Here is a 17454-nt window from a genome sequence, read left to right on the forward strand (position 1 = left end):
CAGCAGGTGGGATTCTGCACGAGAAGGAGTAGTGTGAGGAAGAGGAGAGTGAGGAAGAGTAGGGACACAGGAGGAGGAGGAGCAGGAAGAGGAGGCACCGCAAGGTTCCAGCACTCGCTGTATCTGCAGCCTCCCCCCAGCCCCAGGAGCGTTGCCCCCCCCATCCAGCAGGTGATCAGGGAGGGGGATCCACGATTTTCCCGGGTGTGAATCTTGGTGTTTCTGAGGTTTCTTGGGCTCCATGTTGGTGCTTTGTTTTTTTGTGGGGGCTGAATGTTTATAATTTGGAGCGGGTTTTGTCTGAATCTTGATGTTTTGGGAGTTTTGGGTCTGTGTCTTGATGTTTGGGGGACTTCTGGAGTGAATCTTGGTGTTTTGGATGTTTTTACAGACACAAGATGCCTGGTGATAGACTCTGGCTGGAGGAACCTACAGCCCAAGGCGCTCACCCCTTGTTTCTCCTTCCAAACCAGGATTTGTCATTCCCAAGCTGTGGCCAGATGGAGGAGGAGGAAAAGTCCCGGAGATGCCACATGAGGAGGGGCTGCAAACGCAGCCCAGAGAGATCCAAGGAGGAAAGAGCCCCCCTGATCCGGGAAGGCAGCCGGAGATCCAGGGGGAGCTTGGAGCTGGTGGAGGAGCCTCAGGGTGGGGAGAAGCCCCACAAGTGCTTGGAATGTGGGAAGGGCTTCAGGTGGAGCTGCAAGCTGAGGGAACACCAGAGAATCCACACTGGGGAAAAGCCCTATGAGTGTGGGCAATGTGGGAAGGACTTCAGCCGGAGCTCCCACCTGGTCCAGCACCAGAGGATCCACACTGGGGAGAGGCCCTATGTGTGTGGGGAGTGTGGGAAGAGCTTCAGCCAGAGCTCCAGCCTGATCCATCACCAGAGGATCCACACTGGGGAAAAACCGTATGAGTGCTTGGAATGTGGGAAGAGCTTCCGGCAGTGCTCTGGCCTGATCCAGCACCAGAGGATCCACACTGGGGAGAGGCCCTATGAGTGTGGGGAATGTGGGAAGGGCTTCACCAGCAGCTCCCAGCTGATCCAGCACCAGGTGGTTCACACCGGGGAACGGCCCTATGGGTGCTTGGAATGTGGGAAGAGCTTCGGACTGAGCTCTGACCTGAGGGCACACCAGAGAACCCACACCGGGGAGAGGCCCTATGAGTGTTCTGAGTGTGGGAAGAGGTTTCAAACCAGCTCCGATCTCCTCAAACATGAGCGCATTCACACAGATGAGAGGCCCTTCCGCTGCCCCAACTGCAGGAAGGGCTTCAAACACAACTCCCACCTTGTGAAGCATCAGCGCATCCACACTGGGGAGAGGCCCTATGAGTGTCCCAAATGTGGGAAGAGCTTCTCACAGAGCTCTCACCTGACCCGACACCAACGGAGCCACCACTAAGGGAAGCCTTGCGAGTTCCCCGAGTGCGGGAAGAGCTTCGTGCGCTGCTCCAGCTCCATCCCCCGTGGGAGGATCGGTGTTGGATGATCCCCAGTGACCCCCGTTGGGCAGAGCCCTGGTGATCTGTTTTCCTGGTGATCCATGTTGGGAAGACACCTGGCTGAGGTCTCCACATCTTCCTGGTTCCCCGTGGGCACCTGGATGGACCCAGGGGCAGGAACATCCCTCGGGATGCAGACTGACATCGGGAATTCATTGGGGAAAGCAGATTTGTTGACTTTCAACCCCAAATAATCTTTTCCGTTCAATCTTTTCTTCCTGTGTCATCCAGGAATACTGGATGGTCGTGGAGATCTTTTCCAATCAGTGATTACACGATTCCAATTTTCTCTGGCCCAAGGGCGTCTTCCACGGCCAAATGGTGATGGACTGAGGCAAAGACCAAGATTATGGAGACAGTGGGGTGTTCAAAAAAGGTTCTTCCCTCCTACCCAAGCGTGTGGATCCACAGCCAGCACGAACACGGAAATCCTTTTCTTTTGGCATTGGTTTTCTTTTCATTTCTCTTCATCTTCTAAAAACCTCCAAAACTGGAGTAAAAATAAAGAAATTGAACTGAGATATGGGTGGGGACATTGCAGGACATGGACATGGATGGGACATAGGCATGGAGAGTGACACGGGGACATGTGGACATGGACGCGGACGTGGCCATTCGTGGGGACATTGGGAGACACGGGCATGGATGGAGACATGGGGGACAATGACATGGATGGAAACGTTGTGGGGACACAGCCAAGGGTGAGTGGTGTCTGGAAGTCTCCAGGGCTTTTGTGTCCGTAAAACCCCAAACCACCATGACTCAGCACAAAAAACCCTCCCAGCAGTTCTCCTTCTCTGATCTCTCCAGTTTGGGGTTCTGGGGCTCTGGGTTCTCCTTTCCCTGGGCTCATCAGGGTCCCATGGCTCCTGGGGTTCCCTCCTCTCCAGGGTCCAGCTGAGGGATGATTCGAGGGTTTTGGGGGTGTCTTGGTTTGAAAGACAGGTGTCTGCCAAGGGAGGCAGAAGTCTCCATTGAAATGAAAGAAAAAAAAAATTACAACCCCCTTCCCTCCGAATTATTATAATTTTGAAATTAAGGGGCTTGGAGGCAAAGATATGGGAAATAGGAGTAACAATTCTTTACTATTATATATCTATATGTGTATAACAAGGCAAACAAACAGCAATAACTATGGCAGTAACAGCAAACAGAACCACAGTACTGGACAACTCGAGATGCTGTGATTCCCATCCACTAAATGATCCGTGAGCTGGAGAGCCAAGGGGTGGTCAGCAAGACCCACTCACCCTTCAACAGCCCCATCTGGCCTGTCTGCAAGTCTGACGGGGAATGGAGATTGACTGTGGACTATCGTGCCTTGAATGAAGTGACTCCACCATTGATCGCTGCTGTGCCGGACATGTTGGAGCTCCAGTACGAGCTGGAGTCCAAAGCAGCAAAGTGGTACGCCACTATTGACATTGCCAATGCTTTTTTCTCCATTCCTCTGGCAGCAGAGTGAAGGCCTCAATTTGCTTTCACCTGGAGGGGCGTGCAGTACACCTGGAACCGACTGCCCCAGGGGTGGAAGCACAGTCCCACCATCTGTCATGGACTGATCCAGGCTGCACTGGAAGAGGGTAAGGCCCCAGAACATCTGCAGTACATTGATGACATCACTGTGTGTGGGAACACAGCCTCAGAGGTATTTGAGAAAGAAGAGAAGATCATCCAAATTCTCCTGGAAGCCAGTTTTGCCATCAAGAAGAGCAAAGTCAAGGGACCTGCCCGAGAGATCCAGTTCCTGGGCAAGATGGATGACGTCAGATTCCTACTGAGGTCATCAGTAAGATCACAGCAATGTCTCCACCAACCAACAAGAAGGAAACACAAGCTTTCCTAGGTGCCACAGGTTTTTGGAGAATGCACATTCCCGAGTACAGCCATATCGTGAGTCCTCTCTACCTGGTTACCCGAAAGAAGAACGATTTCCACTGGGGCCCTGAAAAGCAGCAAGCCTTCGCCCAGATCAAGCAGGAAATCGCTCACGCCGTAGCCCTTGGCTCAGTCAGGACAGGACCAGAGGTGAAGAACATGCTCTACTCTGCAGCCGGGAACAATGGTCTGTCCTGGAGCCTCTGACAGAAGGTGCCTGGGGAGACTCGGGGCCGACCACTGGGATTCTGGAGCCGAAGCTACAGAGGGTCTGAAGCCAACTATACTCCCACAGAGAAGGAAATCTTGGCAGCTTATGAAGGAGTCCAGGCTGCCTCAGAAGTAATCGGCACAGAGGCACAACTCCTCCTGGCACCCCGACTACCGGTGCTGGGGTGGATGTTCATAAGAAAGGTTCCTTCCACGCATCGCGCCACTGACGCTACTTGGAGCAAATGGATTGCCCTCATCACGCAGCGTGCCCGAATTGGAAACCCAAGTCGCCCTGGGATCTTGGAAATAATTACGAACTGGCCGGAAGGTGAAACTTTTGGGTTATCTTCTCAAGAAGAAGAGGAGCAGGTGATGCATGCCAAAGAAGCCCCACCATATAACGAGCTACCAGAGAGTGAAAGACAATACGCCCTCTTCACTGATGCTTCCTGCCAAATTGGAGGTGCTGGCCGGAAATGGAAAGCTGCTGTATGGAGCCCCACATGACAAGTTGCACAGGCTACTGAAGGAGAAGGTGGATCAAGCCAATTTGCTGAACTCAGAGCTGTCCAATTAGCTCTGGACATAGCTAAAGAGAAGTGGCGAAGTGGCCAAAGCTCTACCTCTACACTGATTCATGGATGGTAGCCAATGCTCTGTGGGGTTGGCTGGAAAGGTGGAAGAAGGCAAACTGGCAGCACAGAGGAAAACCAATCTGGGCTGCTGAGGAGTAGAAAGGCATTGCCACTTGGGTAGAGAAGCTATCTGTGAAAGTCTTCCATGTAGATGCTCACATCCCCAAGAACCGGGCTAATGAAGAACATCGTAACAACAAACAGGTAGATCAGGCTGCGAAAATAGAGGTGTCCCAGATAGACTTGGATTGGCAACATAAAGGAGAGTTGTTCCTAGCTCGATGGGCCCATGATGCCTCAGGCCATCAGGGCAGAGATGCCACCTATAAGTGGGCATGAGACCGAGGGGTGGATCTAACCATGGACAGTATCTCCCAGGTGATCCATGATTGTGAGACATGCGCTGCGATCAAGCAGGCCAAGCGAGTGAAGCCCCTGTGGCACGGTGGGCGATGGTCCAAATACAAGTATGGGGAGGCCTGGCAGATTGATTACATCACACTGCCTCAAACCCACCAAGGCAAGCACTATGTGCTCACAATGGTAGAAGCCACCACTGGATGGCTGGAGACCTATCCTGTGCCTCACGCTACTGCCCGGAACACCATCCTGGGCCTTGAAAAGCAAGTCCTTTGGAGGCATGGCACCCCTGAGAGAATCGAGTCTGATAATGGGACTCATTTCAAGAGCAGCCTTATAAACACCTGGGCTAGAGAACATGGCATTGAGTGAGTGTACCACATCCCTTACCATGCACCAGCAGCTGGGAAGGTTGAGCGGTGTAATGGACTGCTTAAAACCACCTTGAAGGCACTGGGTGGAGGGACTTTCAAAAACTGGGAGGTGCATTTAGCAAGAGCCACCTGCTTAGTTAACACCCGAGGCTCCACCAGCCGAGCAGGCCCTGCCCAATCCGAACCCCTACAAACAACAGATGGGGATAAGGTTCCAGTGGTGCACATGAGAGGTATGCTTGGAAAAACTGTTTGGGTTAGTTCTGCCTCGAGCAAAGACAAACCCATCTGTGGGGTTGTCTTTGCTCAGAGACCAGGTTGCACCTGGTGGGTGATGCAAAAGGATGGGGAAAACCCATTGTGTACCACAAGGAGACCTAATTTTAAGTGCGAACTGTGTGTAAGGTGTTATTGTATATATATGTATAGATATCTGTAAGAGGGTATTGATTTGGGTATGATGTAGATGGTAATAGAATACGGGGTGGATTATGTCCTAGGTTACAATGTAAGATGTGCCCACAAGCATGTATTCTGTCACCATCTTCATGAGCTGGTAAAACCAGGTGGGGCAGTGCTCCCTGCCTCCTCCCTCAAGACTATGTCCTGTTAATGGCCAATCAGTGCCTTGTCTCATGACTCATCATTCCATTGTGAGATGCTCTATCCAGATGGAGAAACCAAGCATCCCATCCTGGATTAAACTGCGATTTTTGAAGACTGCAGGCAGCCTTTCCCACTGGATTTCCAGAGGACAAGAGCTACATACCTACCACTGGACCTTCTGAGGAAGACCAGATCTTTCTACGTAGGATCACCGCTTCAACAGAACCATATCCGTTCACTTCAGGAGGACTGCAGCCACCACCTTATCAGGCTGCTACTGCTACCCTGACTAACAGGGTCAGGTCATATCTGACTCTGTCAGTTTAAATCAGTTGGGGTTTTTTCCTGCCTTGTTATATATATGTGTTTATATATATATAAGTAAAGAACTCTTATTCCTGTTTCCCATATCTTTGCCTGAAAGCCCCTTGATTTCAAAATTACAATAATTTGGAGGGAAGGGGGGTTGCATCTTCCATTCCAAGGGAGGCTCCTGCCTTCCTTAGGCAGACACCTGTCTTTCAAAGCAAGACAGATCAATATTCATATTTTGGTAAATCATTCTGGTGAGCCAGCCAGGAGTCTGCTCTATCTGGCCATGGGGCCAAGGGTCTGGGGACCCCCCTCGGGTGCCTGCCCTGCATTTTGGGGAGAGGGGGCTCCTTGATCCTCTGACACCCTGGGGAGAGACCAGGACCTGCCAGAACCACGGACAAAGAGGTATGTTTATAAAAATAAAGGGTACCTCAAAGAAGGCAGCTTGTAAGACACAGCAGGACGCCCTGTGCGAAGCGGAAGCCTGGGAGAGTTTGGTTGTAAGTGTCTGCAGAAAGTATAGTAATTTTAGTGGAGCTGGTAATGGCTCCAAAGGTTCATCTCCTGTAAGTAGAGTAGAATTGCCTCTGTTTCCTGGGGCGGGAAATGAGGTACAGGGGTGCTGCCTTTGGTCTCTCGTGGAGGAGAGCTGGCCGCGCAGTGTGGGTGGCCGTGCAGCGCGTGTGGCTGCAGAGTTCAAGCGGCTGCAAGAACTCCGGCTTGGTTCATTCTCGTAGAGGGGGGCGAGGACCACGCGGTTGCACACCAGAGGAGTACAGGCGGTAGCGCTGTCGGCTCCGGTCTGGTCCATGGCTTAAAAGCAGCATTGGCTTGTAGTTTTGGATACAAGCGGCAAACAGAGAGAAAGACTGACTCCATCTTGGAGTGCTGTGCACATGCATTAGGGAAGCGCTGCAGGTCTACAGGGGCCTCTTTGGGTCAAAGAGTACGGACCCCCTGGGCTGCACAAGTGCTGTAGTGGTACGGTGGGTTATGCCAAAAGGGTGTACTTGAACTGTGAATTAGCAACGCGTTGCGTGTGAGTTTTAGTTTGCAAGAGTTTGTATGTGTTTTGATTTGTGTTTATTTGGAGCGGATTAGCCACATATTTGTGTAAAAAAAAAAAAGGTTTTAAAAAGTTTGTGTTTGTTGAGTTAGTGGAAGGATTTCTGTGCTCAAGAGAGTGGAGGGATTTTTTTTGTGTTTGGAGTGTGCTGTAAGAAAGGAATTAATAGTGTGCATGAGCTTTGAGTTGTGTGAATGGTGGTGGTGAGATTTGGGTTAAGGTATTAGTGAATAAAAGTGGTAATTATGCATTTAAAAGTTGTTAAATTTGTGTTTAAAGGAGTGAGCAGAGTTAGTTTGAAACTATGCCCAGCGTCACTTTGGCGACCAGTCGGGGTGATTTGAGTTTGTAGCTTTGGATTTTTGTTTTGTAAGTTTTTAGTATATTTTGAAAAGTTTGATTGTAAGTGAGTTTAAATTTGGTAGTTTGGTGCGGGGTAACATCCAGACAAAGGGCTAATAATTTTAACCTTAGCGGCGAGGCGGAGCGGCGTAGCATGTAGCGTGGGCTCAAGACTAAACCCCCCCACTCGCTCAGCAGCACAAGCTAAACCCCCCTCGCTCGGCAGAGTGAGTGAGGCGGCAGCACAAGCTGGAACTCGCTAGCTCGCCAGATTTTAGCAGAGCCTTGCGAAACCCCAGCAGAATATTTGCTCAGGGTTGCGAAAGGCTGGCAGTGGGCTTTGTAAGTTTGAAATTGTTGGTATAAGAGTTTTGAGTGAATTGTTTGAAGCATTTGAATGTGTTGTGTTTTTGTGTGCTGTGTGAATTTTTTAGATTTGAATAAAAAGGAGGGCTTTTTAAAGTGGTGGAGTGTGGGAGTGTGTTATGAATTTTATTAGGTTTTTTAGTGAACCCTTAAACTTATAGACTTAATTGCTATTTTAAAACTAATAAGTTTGTTTTTCCTTTCTGGAGATTTTAAAGCTAACAAGCTGGTTTTTTCCCTTTCCTCTAATGACTAATAAGTTTTTTTTGCTATTTTTGATTAACAAGCCTGCTTTTTTTCAGAGACTTTTGAAACTAACAAGCCTTTTTTTAAGTAGTGAAGTTATATGCCTAGAAATAGGAGACATGGAAGGCAAAAGCCCGCTTTAAAGGAGCTCCCCTGCCCAAGGGATAGCTGCGGCTGTAGCCCATGGGTAGTGTTTCGTTGTGTAATTTGTCAAGAACTGTGGGTTCCACGAGTATTCGGGTGGAAGGTACCTAGGAGGGGAACTTTTTATCTTTGTTATACAAAAGAACAAAAGGCAACTGTGATAGCTGTAGAGATTTTGTTAGCAACTGGTAAAGAAAGATATGGTAGTGATAGCTTACTTGATACACTGGATAACAGGATTTCCAGGCTTTTACAGAAATAGAGATTATTAAAGCTGAGTGTGCCCAGTATAATTTTGTACCAGAAGACTTTCCTGAAGTGAAACTTTGGAACTGGGATAAAATTTAAAAGCGTTAGAAAAAAAAAGAATTTTAAAAATGGGGGCAAGCGAAAGCAAAGAGGTTCCTAAGAGTAGCCCCTTGGGATGTGTTTTGACACACTGGAAAAAGATGGTGAATCATAGTGGTGCAGAGACCAAGAGGGAGCTTACTAAGTTATGCACTTATTATGTGGCCACTTTATAAACTGGAAGGGGGTATGAAGTGGCCGCCTTTTGGTACACTGGATTATGAAACATTACTGCAACTAATGCTTTTTCTTAGATGTGAGCAAAAATGGCCAGAGGTTGTTTATGCTGGATTATTTTTCACTCTTTGAAATCAACCTCAGTGACAAAAAGAGTGTGGGATCAGACCACCCTCGGATTCCTTAGTATTGGCTTTTGAAAAGGATAACAAAGTTAATAATGAAAAACCTAAGCGATGTTGTGGTGCATGTTCAATAAACCAGAGATGTACCCATTCTGACAAGGTATATCAGGTAGAAGCCCAAGAACAAGAAGTGGCAGATCTGCTTAAGTCACCCCCTAAAAAGGGAGATGGGGGAGGGGTAGCAAATGATACAGAATCAGAGTTACCATCATCTCCATCCCCAAACCCCGCTCCACTTTCTAGTTCATCTCCCTCTGGGAAATCAAGAACAACTAACCTCTACCCACCTTTACCAAGCAGTGGCAGCGAAGAGGATGAATCACCCTCCCCACAGGGTCCTATAACATTAAGGACCCGGGGACAAATTAAAAGAAACATACAAGCACCTTTAAGGGAAGCAGTAAATCATGAAGGGATTCCTATATTAGTTAAAATCCCCTTTTCTATTATAGATACAGAGAGGCCTGGGAAAAAGTGGCCAGAAATTACCAGAGTGACCCAATAGGGGTTGCTAAGAAATTTAAATTTATGGTAAAGCAACACAATCCTGATTGGGCTGATACTCAGTTACTGCTTGATGCTCCAACTGAATCAGAAAAGCAATTAGTTATAAAGACAGCTGTGAATATGGCTGAGGATGATTGCAGGATAACACAGGAGGATGTTAAAAAGGTACTTCCTCTTCAGGATCCAGAGTGGGGCCCTAATGAGCCAGATGAAATGGCACAGTTAAAAAGGTACTGGGGATTCATAATAAAAGGGCTAGAAAGAGCAATCCCTAAAGCCATAGACTGCTCAGCCCTGTATGCTATTAAGCTGGGTCCCTCTCAAACACCTTCTGAATTTTTAGACAACTTGCAAGATGGGATGCACCACTATACCACCTTGGATCCTGGATCGGAAGAAGGAGTGCAGTAATTGGTAAACTTATTTTTAGGACAATCCACAGGAGACATCAGGCGGAAGCTCCAGAAGATTCAAGGTCCAATGAGCTGTAATTTAGAGACTTTGCTTGATGTAGCATGGAGAGTTTATAGCAATCGGGAAGAGGGATACAAATAGGGGCAACATATTCAGTGTTGAATAAAGCTTTGATACCTATATCAAGTAATTATGTTGTAAGAACAGGAGCAACTGGTCAATCTGAAAGGGCATACTTTTGTAAACTACTGAAATATAAATTGGGAAAACTGGGGAATTCATCGATTTTTATATATGCCTGTAGTGGTTTGGTCCAAAATACTCATTACTGTTTATCTTCTGTGAGATAAGAATTAGGAGAAACGCAAAGCAGGCACCAAACTTGAAAGAATATAAAGAAGTTTATTAAAAGACCTAAAAGAGGGGGAAAAAAAATTATACCACACCTTCAGAACTCTCCTCCTCTCCCCACCTTCCTCCCTTCTCCCACTGACAATGTAAAAACACAACCCTTGAGATGTTCAGTCTGTTTACCACTTCCATAATAACCTTGTTCAGTCCGTTTAGAAAGAGAAGTCTCTTCTTGCTCGTGCTATGAAAACATTATCAGAACGAGACAGCCGCCCACTTCCAAATATTGTTCAGTCCATTTAGGAGGAGGCCTCTCTGCTCGTATGTGAGTCCCTTCCCTCGACTTGCAGCTTTTCCCACAACTGCTTTCGAGGGTCCACTCTTGAAGTTTTTTGGGGTACAATTTTAAGGTTGAGCCGTTCAGAAACAAAAGTTCTCTTCACCCATCTCTGGGAGCATTTCATCTCTAAGAACAGAGGCCCTTCTCCTTCCCTGGGAGCAAAGGGTCTTCTTCAGCTTCATCTTCAGGACTATCTCTGGGAGCATCTCTAGGAACTGAGGTTTTCTCCTTTCCCATTTGGAGCAAAAGTCCTCATCGCATCCATCTCTCCCTGTCCGAACTTCTCATGAAATTACAGCTGCGTCAGCATCTGTTTATCTCAGTGCAGCTGCTTTTGCTTATGAGTTGAACACTCCACCCCCCATATCTTCATGGAATTACAACGGGATACTCTGATATATCATAGCTTCACAACAGAATTTCAGCTTTAAGCATCTCCTCTTTCTCTTCCCTCAGGTTTTCAGCTCGTCACAGCAATAAAAGGGTTAATCTCACCTTGGCCTTGAGGCTGGAATGTTGCTTATCGCAGTGGAGAGGGGGGAGAGCCGAGCTGCTCCGGCTGCCCACAGCAGGGCTGTGAGGGGGGTTCCACGGATGGAACAGGGCCCATTGGCTCCAGGATGGCCGTGGCCCGGCCCTGCCTGGCCCAAGCAGGGCCTGGGCTGGGCCCGCTGGCCCCCACACGGGGCCCACAGCCACCTGTCCCAGCACCGGAAACGAGAGACAGAGAGCTGGGAGGGGTTGTCTATTCTTAAGTGTGGATCACAGAGGCGGTCACAACTTCAAGTCGCTTAAAGAATTGTCCATATTCAAACTGGCCAGCTGATAGGTTCTATCAGGTCCCAGAAGCTGTAAGCACCCCTTAGCAAGGACATCCCTTCCGGGACTATGCTTGCTAACCTATGACAATGCCTAATGCTCCATCTGCACTTTTGGGCAGAGACCTGCTAGAGCAGCTGGAGATGAAAATAATATTTTAAATGGGGAGATTAGTTTGGAAGTGAAAGACCAGCAATATGTGGAGTTGCGGAGTCTAATGCTAATAGTCAAAGAAACTGAAATAGCAAATGAAGAAGAAATTATTAAGAAGATAATGGATCAAGTATTCCCTGGAGTGTGAGCCTCTGGTACCCCAGGGAGGGCAAAGAATGCCCTGCCAATTCAAATTAAGCTTAAGGAAGGGAAACAGCGTGTAAGGGTCAAGCAATATCCCTTGAAAAGGGAAGACAGAGAAGGGATCAGGCCAATTATTGAGAACTTTTTGCAAATTGGATTGTTAAGGGAGTGTCAATCTGATTTTAATACTCCTATTTTACCTGTGAAGAAACCTGATGGGTCACACAGGTTAGTACAAGATTTGAGGGGAATCAATAAAGTAACTGAGGATTTGTACCCAGTGGTTGCTAATCCTTATACTTTGTTAACTCGTTTAACACCTGAACTAACCTGGTTTACCGTTTTAGATTTGAAGGATGCTTTCTTTTGCCTCCCTCTCCATGAAGCCAGCCAGAAAAGTTTTGCATTTGAGTGGGAGAAGCCCAAGAGTGGATGCAAAACTCAACTCACACGGTGTGTATTACCCCAAGGGTACAAGAACTCTCCTACTATATTTGGAGAACAGCTTGCAAAGGATCTAGAATCCTGGGAACCCCCGCCAGGAGAAGGACAGCTGCTTCAGTATGTGGACGACCTTTTGGTAGCCACCCAGACCCAAGAGGCATGTATGAACTGGACGGTAAGCCTCTTCAACTTTTTGGGCTTGCAAGGGTATCGGGTGTCCCAAAAGAAGGCCCAGATGGTAAAGCAAACAGTTATTTATCTGGGCTATGAAATAAGTGCTGGACAAAGAACCTTTGGATGAGAGTGCAAAGAAGCGATATGCCAGATCCCAAAACCCCAGACAGCAAAAGAGCTGAGAACTTTTCTAGGTATGACAGGGTGGTGCAGACTGTGCATTAATGACTATGGGTCGCTTCCTAAACCTTTATATGCATTGATTATGGAAGGAAACAAGAGCCTGCTGTGGACAAAGGAAGCAACACAGGCTTTCGACCAACTGAAGAAGGCCTTCATGTCAGCTCCAGCCCTGGGACTTCCAGACGTGAGTAAACCATTCTTTTTGTTTTCTCATGAAAAGCAAGGGATTGCCTTGGGAATACTGGCACAAGACTTGGGCCCGTATCGGCAGGCAGTAGCCTACCTTTCCAAACAGCTGGATGCAGCAGCCAAGGGATGGCCAGGGTGCCTCAGAGCTGTTGCAGCAGTGGCAATAAACATCCAAGAGGCATGCAAATTCACCCTGGGCCAGAAAATGACTGTGCTAGTGTCTCATACAGTATCTGCAGTCCTGGAGGCCAAAGGAGGACATTGGCTCTCCCCTCAGAGATTCCTTAAGTACCAGACAATACTGGTAGAACAAGATGATGTTGAAATTGTGGTGACTAACATTGTGAACCCAGCTTCATTCCTCAGTGGGAATCTGGGAGAACTGGTGATCCATGACTGCCTGGAGACCATCAAGGCCACTTACTCCAGTCGCCCAGATCTGAAGGACACTCCTCTCGAGGGCACTGAGACCTGGTTCACTGATGGAAGCAGTTATGTTATCAGTGGAAAAATACATGCTGGGTATGCCGTTACCACCAGCCGAGAGGTAATGGAGTCTGGACCATTGCCAATGAACACCTCTGCACAAAAGGCTGAAATAATTGCTCTAACCTGAGCCTTAGAATTGGCAAAAAGAAAGAAGATTAATATTTATATGGATTCAAGGTATGCATTTGGGGTGGTTCATGCACATGGAGCCATCTGGAAGGAGAGGGGACTGTTAAACTCACAAGGGAAGAGTATCAAGCATGCACCAGAGATACTAAAGTTGTTGGATGCAGTTCAGTTACCTGAAAAGGTGGCTATCATGCACACTAAAGCACACCAAAAAGTGAGTTCTGAATTGGAAGAGGGAAATACGCTGGCGGACAGAGAGGCAAAGCCAAAGGTGAAATACCCAATGAAAAGGTAGAGGCAGCATTAATACCAGATGGAAAGATTTGCCTTGAAGGTAGGCCAGAATACAACAAGAAAGATAAGAAACTTACAAAAAAGGAAAATGCAAGTTATAATCAGGAGGGATGGGCTTTAACTAAGGATAACAAGCTCATAGTACCTTCTTATTTGTTGGGGTCACTGGTGCAGAAAGAACATGAGAAAACACGCTGGGGAATGGATGCTTTGTGCAATTATTTGAAAGATAGGATTGTGGCTAGGAGATTGCAAGGTGCAGTGATACAAGTAACTCGCCAGTGTGGTCTCTGCCTCCGAACTAATCCTAAGAATATTCCAAAACCTAAAGCTGGACAAATTGGGAAAGGCTGCAGACCTGGGCAACAGTGGCAAATTGATTTTACAGAATTACCCAGAAAAGGGGGGTATCAATACCTATTGGTATTAACTGATACCTTTTCAGGATGGCCAGAGGCCTTTCCCACTAGAACAGCTAAAGCACGAGAGGTGACCAAAGCGTTGTTGCAAGAAATAATACCCCGCTTTGGAGTTCCAGCCACTATGTCTTCAGATAGAGGGCCACATTTTATTTCAAAAATTGTGCAACAGATCAGTCACCACCTGGGAATAGATTGGGAGTTACATACCCCATATAACCCTTGGTCTAGTGGCCAGGTAGAAAAGATGAACCATTTGATTAAGCAACAAATTATAAGATTGGGACAAAAATCAAATTTGCCTTGGCCCCAGGCTCTCCCATTAGCATTAGTGTGGATTCGAACAAAACCCAGAACAAAGGAAAAGTTAAGTCCATTTGAAATTTTATATGGGAGGCCATATGCGGTTCAGGAGGGAACTTCACCCATTCAGGTGGGAGAAGAAACCCTGCACAGATATATGGTGGCCTCGAATAACAACTCAGAGAAATTGAAAAGTATGTGGCTGGAGCCCATAGCAGAGAATTAGATGGGCCAGTACATGATGTACAACCTGGAGATTATGTGTATGTAAAGTCTCTTGCAGAGAAGATTTTGGAACCGCAGTGGGAATGACTGTTCCAGGTGATCCTCACCACCTTCACTGCAATCAAGATCAAAGAGCAGAAGGCCTGGATTCATCATTCCTGGGTGTGCAAAGCCCCTGAGGGAGTTTGGGAGGTAACGCCAGGCGACAACGAACTGAAGCTGGAGCTGACCCAAAAAGGCAATGGATGAATTCAGTTATGATGGACATTATGTGGAAAGTTGGGACTTTACTAATTATTCTTACAATCGTAACAAGAGTTAAAGTAGTACTACTGCAGTCTAACGCGACTGAAATATCCCGATGCCAGGGGAAGGCATATGATCCTCACTTTCAGAAGGCTTTGAACAAAATGCTCAGAGTCACAAACACACGCCTGTGGGAAGGAAGGGATGTTTGAAGATGTAAATATGCATTCATGCAGGATGGGTTTCATGAGGCTTACCATCCACCCATGAAACCTATCCGATTCAGCCCTGAATGCTGTGACAAATGCTTGAGCAAGTGTCCAGAGTTCAGACTCAAAATCGAGGGTGTGCAACAAAAGCACATGACATTGATTTTAATATCACCCAAGTATGTACTGAACATTATAAAGATCAAAATAAGGTGACCCCCCAGTATCAAAGAAAGTGAAAATGACAAAGGGAAAAGGAGAACAGTCCATGGCCCCCAAAATCAGCAAAATTGGACCATATGCGGTCAAAAGGAGAGGGGTTCAAAAAATGTTGAATAGCCCAAAATGGTCTTTGAAACGAGTAGAAATGGGGATGCAGGTAAATGTATCCACCATCCAGCCAGAATGCGCCCCATTTCTCAAAAACCCTTTTATGAATTGGAAGACTTGTCTTCAAAACTGTATGTCTGATAATTTTAAAACAAAGAGAGATCTTAACGGATTATTAGGAACAGGATTAGGAGTTTTAAGCACAACAGACTCGGAAGTGCTAATGAACAAATTGACCTCAGTAGGGAGTGACTTAATTAAATTACAGCAACCGTTGCAATCTTCCGTACTGGCCCTGGGTGATGACCATTGGAAACTGTCCAAAATATTACCAGACCGGGAGAATACAGAAGAACAAGACCATGAATTGATGATTAATGCCCTAGGTACAACCAGTAAAAATGTTTCTTTGGCTCTTGGATGTACTCAAGCACAACTGTGGATGCAGTCAGTGGCCACTGCAGTCATTAGGGAAGGTGGAGAAGGAACATTGCCTGCTGAAATTCAAAATATTGTCTGGGATAATGCCTCTGAAATAGAGAGAGAGCTTCAATCTTGGTGGATTTTGGTCAATTTCTCTTATGACCCCATAACGAGTGTGGTAACAGCCTTTGTCCTGACCATACACAATGCCTCCATCAGCATGATACATCCAATAGCCGCTTTAGGACTAAATCATGAGGGAACTGTATTATACCACTCTGAACATAGGATGTGGGCACGAGAAATTAAAAGCCAGTGGCAAACCATTAACCTAGAGCCCTCTTCTATGAGGGAGCAGTTAGGGTACATATGTGAAGGGATTTAAGAAGAAGATAAAGACATTTGTTTGGATACAGACCAAAGCATTTGCCACTTTGAGGTGCATTCCATTAACCAAACAACATAGCGTATACAGAACAGGTTGCATCTGCCTCAGGATGGCATGTCCCACCATAACGGTAGACAATTTAATTGTAAATGAGACCCAGTTTAATTTGTATATTTGCAATATTCAAAAATTGAAGGATGCGATTTTTCTTATCAGGCACCTGTAATATCACATCAGTATATAAAGGCAAACCTGATTACTGTCCAAGAAGTCTTGCCTGTGCCTATAGGAATGAATCTGACCCTAGTGGTTCTGCTGCTAAAACATCAAGAGCTGAGACAAATTCTAGAGGAAGTCGAAGACACAGGAAAGATGGTGCATCATGATACAGAAACTAACAAAACAGTTTTTAAATTATTTGAAGGACATTTGTCCCATCATTGGTGGGATGTGCTTTTCGGATCGTCACCACCAGCAACTGGTATACTCAATGCCTTGATTCATCCTATTATTGTATTGCTCATTTTAGTTAGTGCAAGTTGGATTTTATCCGTGGTGATGCTTGTTTGGTATTGGAAGATGCTGTGGAGAATAGCAGCCTTGACATCATTATCCAAAGTGTATGGTATAGTCTTGAATGAGAAAAAGGCTGACCACGCCGCTTGGATAAATGAAGAGGAATCTGTGTAATGAGTAAAAGAATTTACTCACTGTTAAAAGAGAAGTGGGGAATGAAACATAGGTTTAGAAGAAACATAAAGATTTTACTTATAGGCTAGCTGTGTTGAGATTAGTGCGAAGGAATTTAGGCCCAGCTAGAGTTAATTAAAATAGTTAAGAGAGCTGGACCTGAAATGGGTTTTAAGATGTAACTGATTACCAAATAACTGATGATCTGTCATTTGTATGTTTGCTTAGCTATGCTTAGAACGAGGAATAGAAATATTGATAAGTTGGTGTAGGGAACAAGGACAATTACCAATTTCCTCCCTTGGTGGGAACCCGTCCAAAAGTCACACAAGAAGAAACTTAGAGGTCACTAAAGTAATTAGGATTGTTAAAGTTCAGAGAGGTGAAAAGGTCAAAATGAGGAAGATGAGTTACTTCATTTTTATATAACCACTGACCCAATTGAAGACCAGCAACTCAATTCAGAACACACACTACGCATGCTTAATGACATTTAAGCTCATTTCCATTTAAAGCAGAGAATGGGAGGTGTTAACGCTATGAATATGCATTTGTATTTTGGATATTCATAATTTTTGTAAATAAAAAGCTTTGTGTTTGCTTGGATCGGGGCTCTGCAACTTAGGGAGCCATCCCACGCAGTGCCTGGCGCCAAATAAAACATGCACTTTCTAACTGTAAACTGTTAGAGAGTTTTTGTCCATCTCAGTTGGATATCGATATTAGATCGATATTCATATTTTGGTAAATCATCCTCTCGATCCAGAGGCGCCCTGAATATTCTCAAGGGCTCTGGTGCGGTGGGTCCCTGGTGTGCTGGGAGCTCT

General features: G+C 46.3%; 1 protein-coding gene across 2 annotated transcripts; it reads left to right on the top strand.

The window, feature by feature from the left end:
- Window positions 1-398: 398 nt before the first annotated feature.
- On the top strand, window positions 399-17304 carry LOC121660350 (zinc finger protein 239-like). 2 transcript variants are annotated; one of them, XM_042019692.1, is made up of 3 exons: window positions 399-2210; window positions 11840-13148; window positions 14390-17304. In XM_042019692.1, exon 1 carries the CDS (start codon window positions 399-401, stop codon window positions 1407-1409), a length of 1011 nt encoding a protein of 336 aa, XP_041875626.1. In that variant the 3' UTR covers window positions 1410-2210; window positions 11840-13148; window positions 14390-17304. The 2 variants fall into 2 exon arrangements, with proteins under 2 accessions (XP_041875626.1, XP_041875625.1); XM_042019691.1 differs by having other exon boundaries at window positions 11840-17304.
- Window positions 17305-17454: the final 150 nt, after the last annotated feature.

Source organism: Corvus kubaryi, unplaced genomic scaffold (genome assembly GCF_017639235.1).
Source record: "Corvus kubaryi isolate FWS band 111438036 unplaced genomic scaffold, C.kubaryi_AGA036_p1.0 29884, whole genome shotgun sequence".
NCBI classification, from domain to species: Eukaryota; Metazoa; Chordata; class Aves; order Passeriformes; family Corvidae; genus Corvus; species Corvus kubaryi.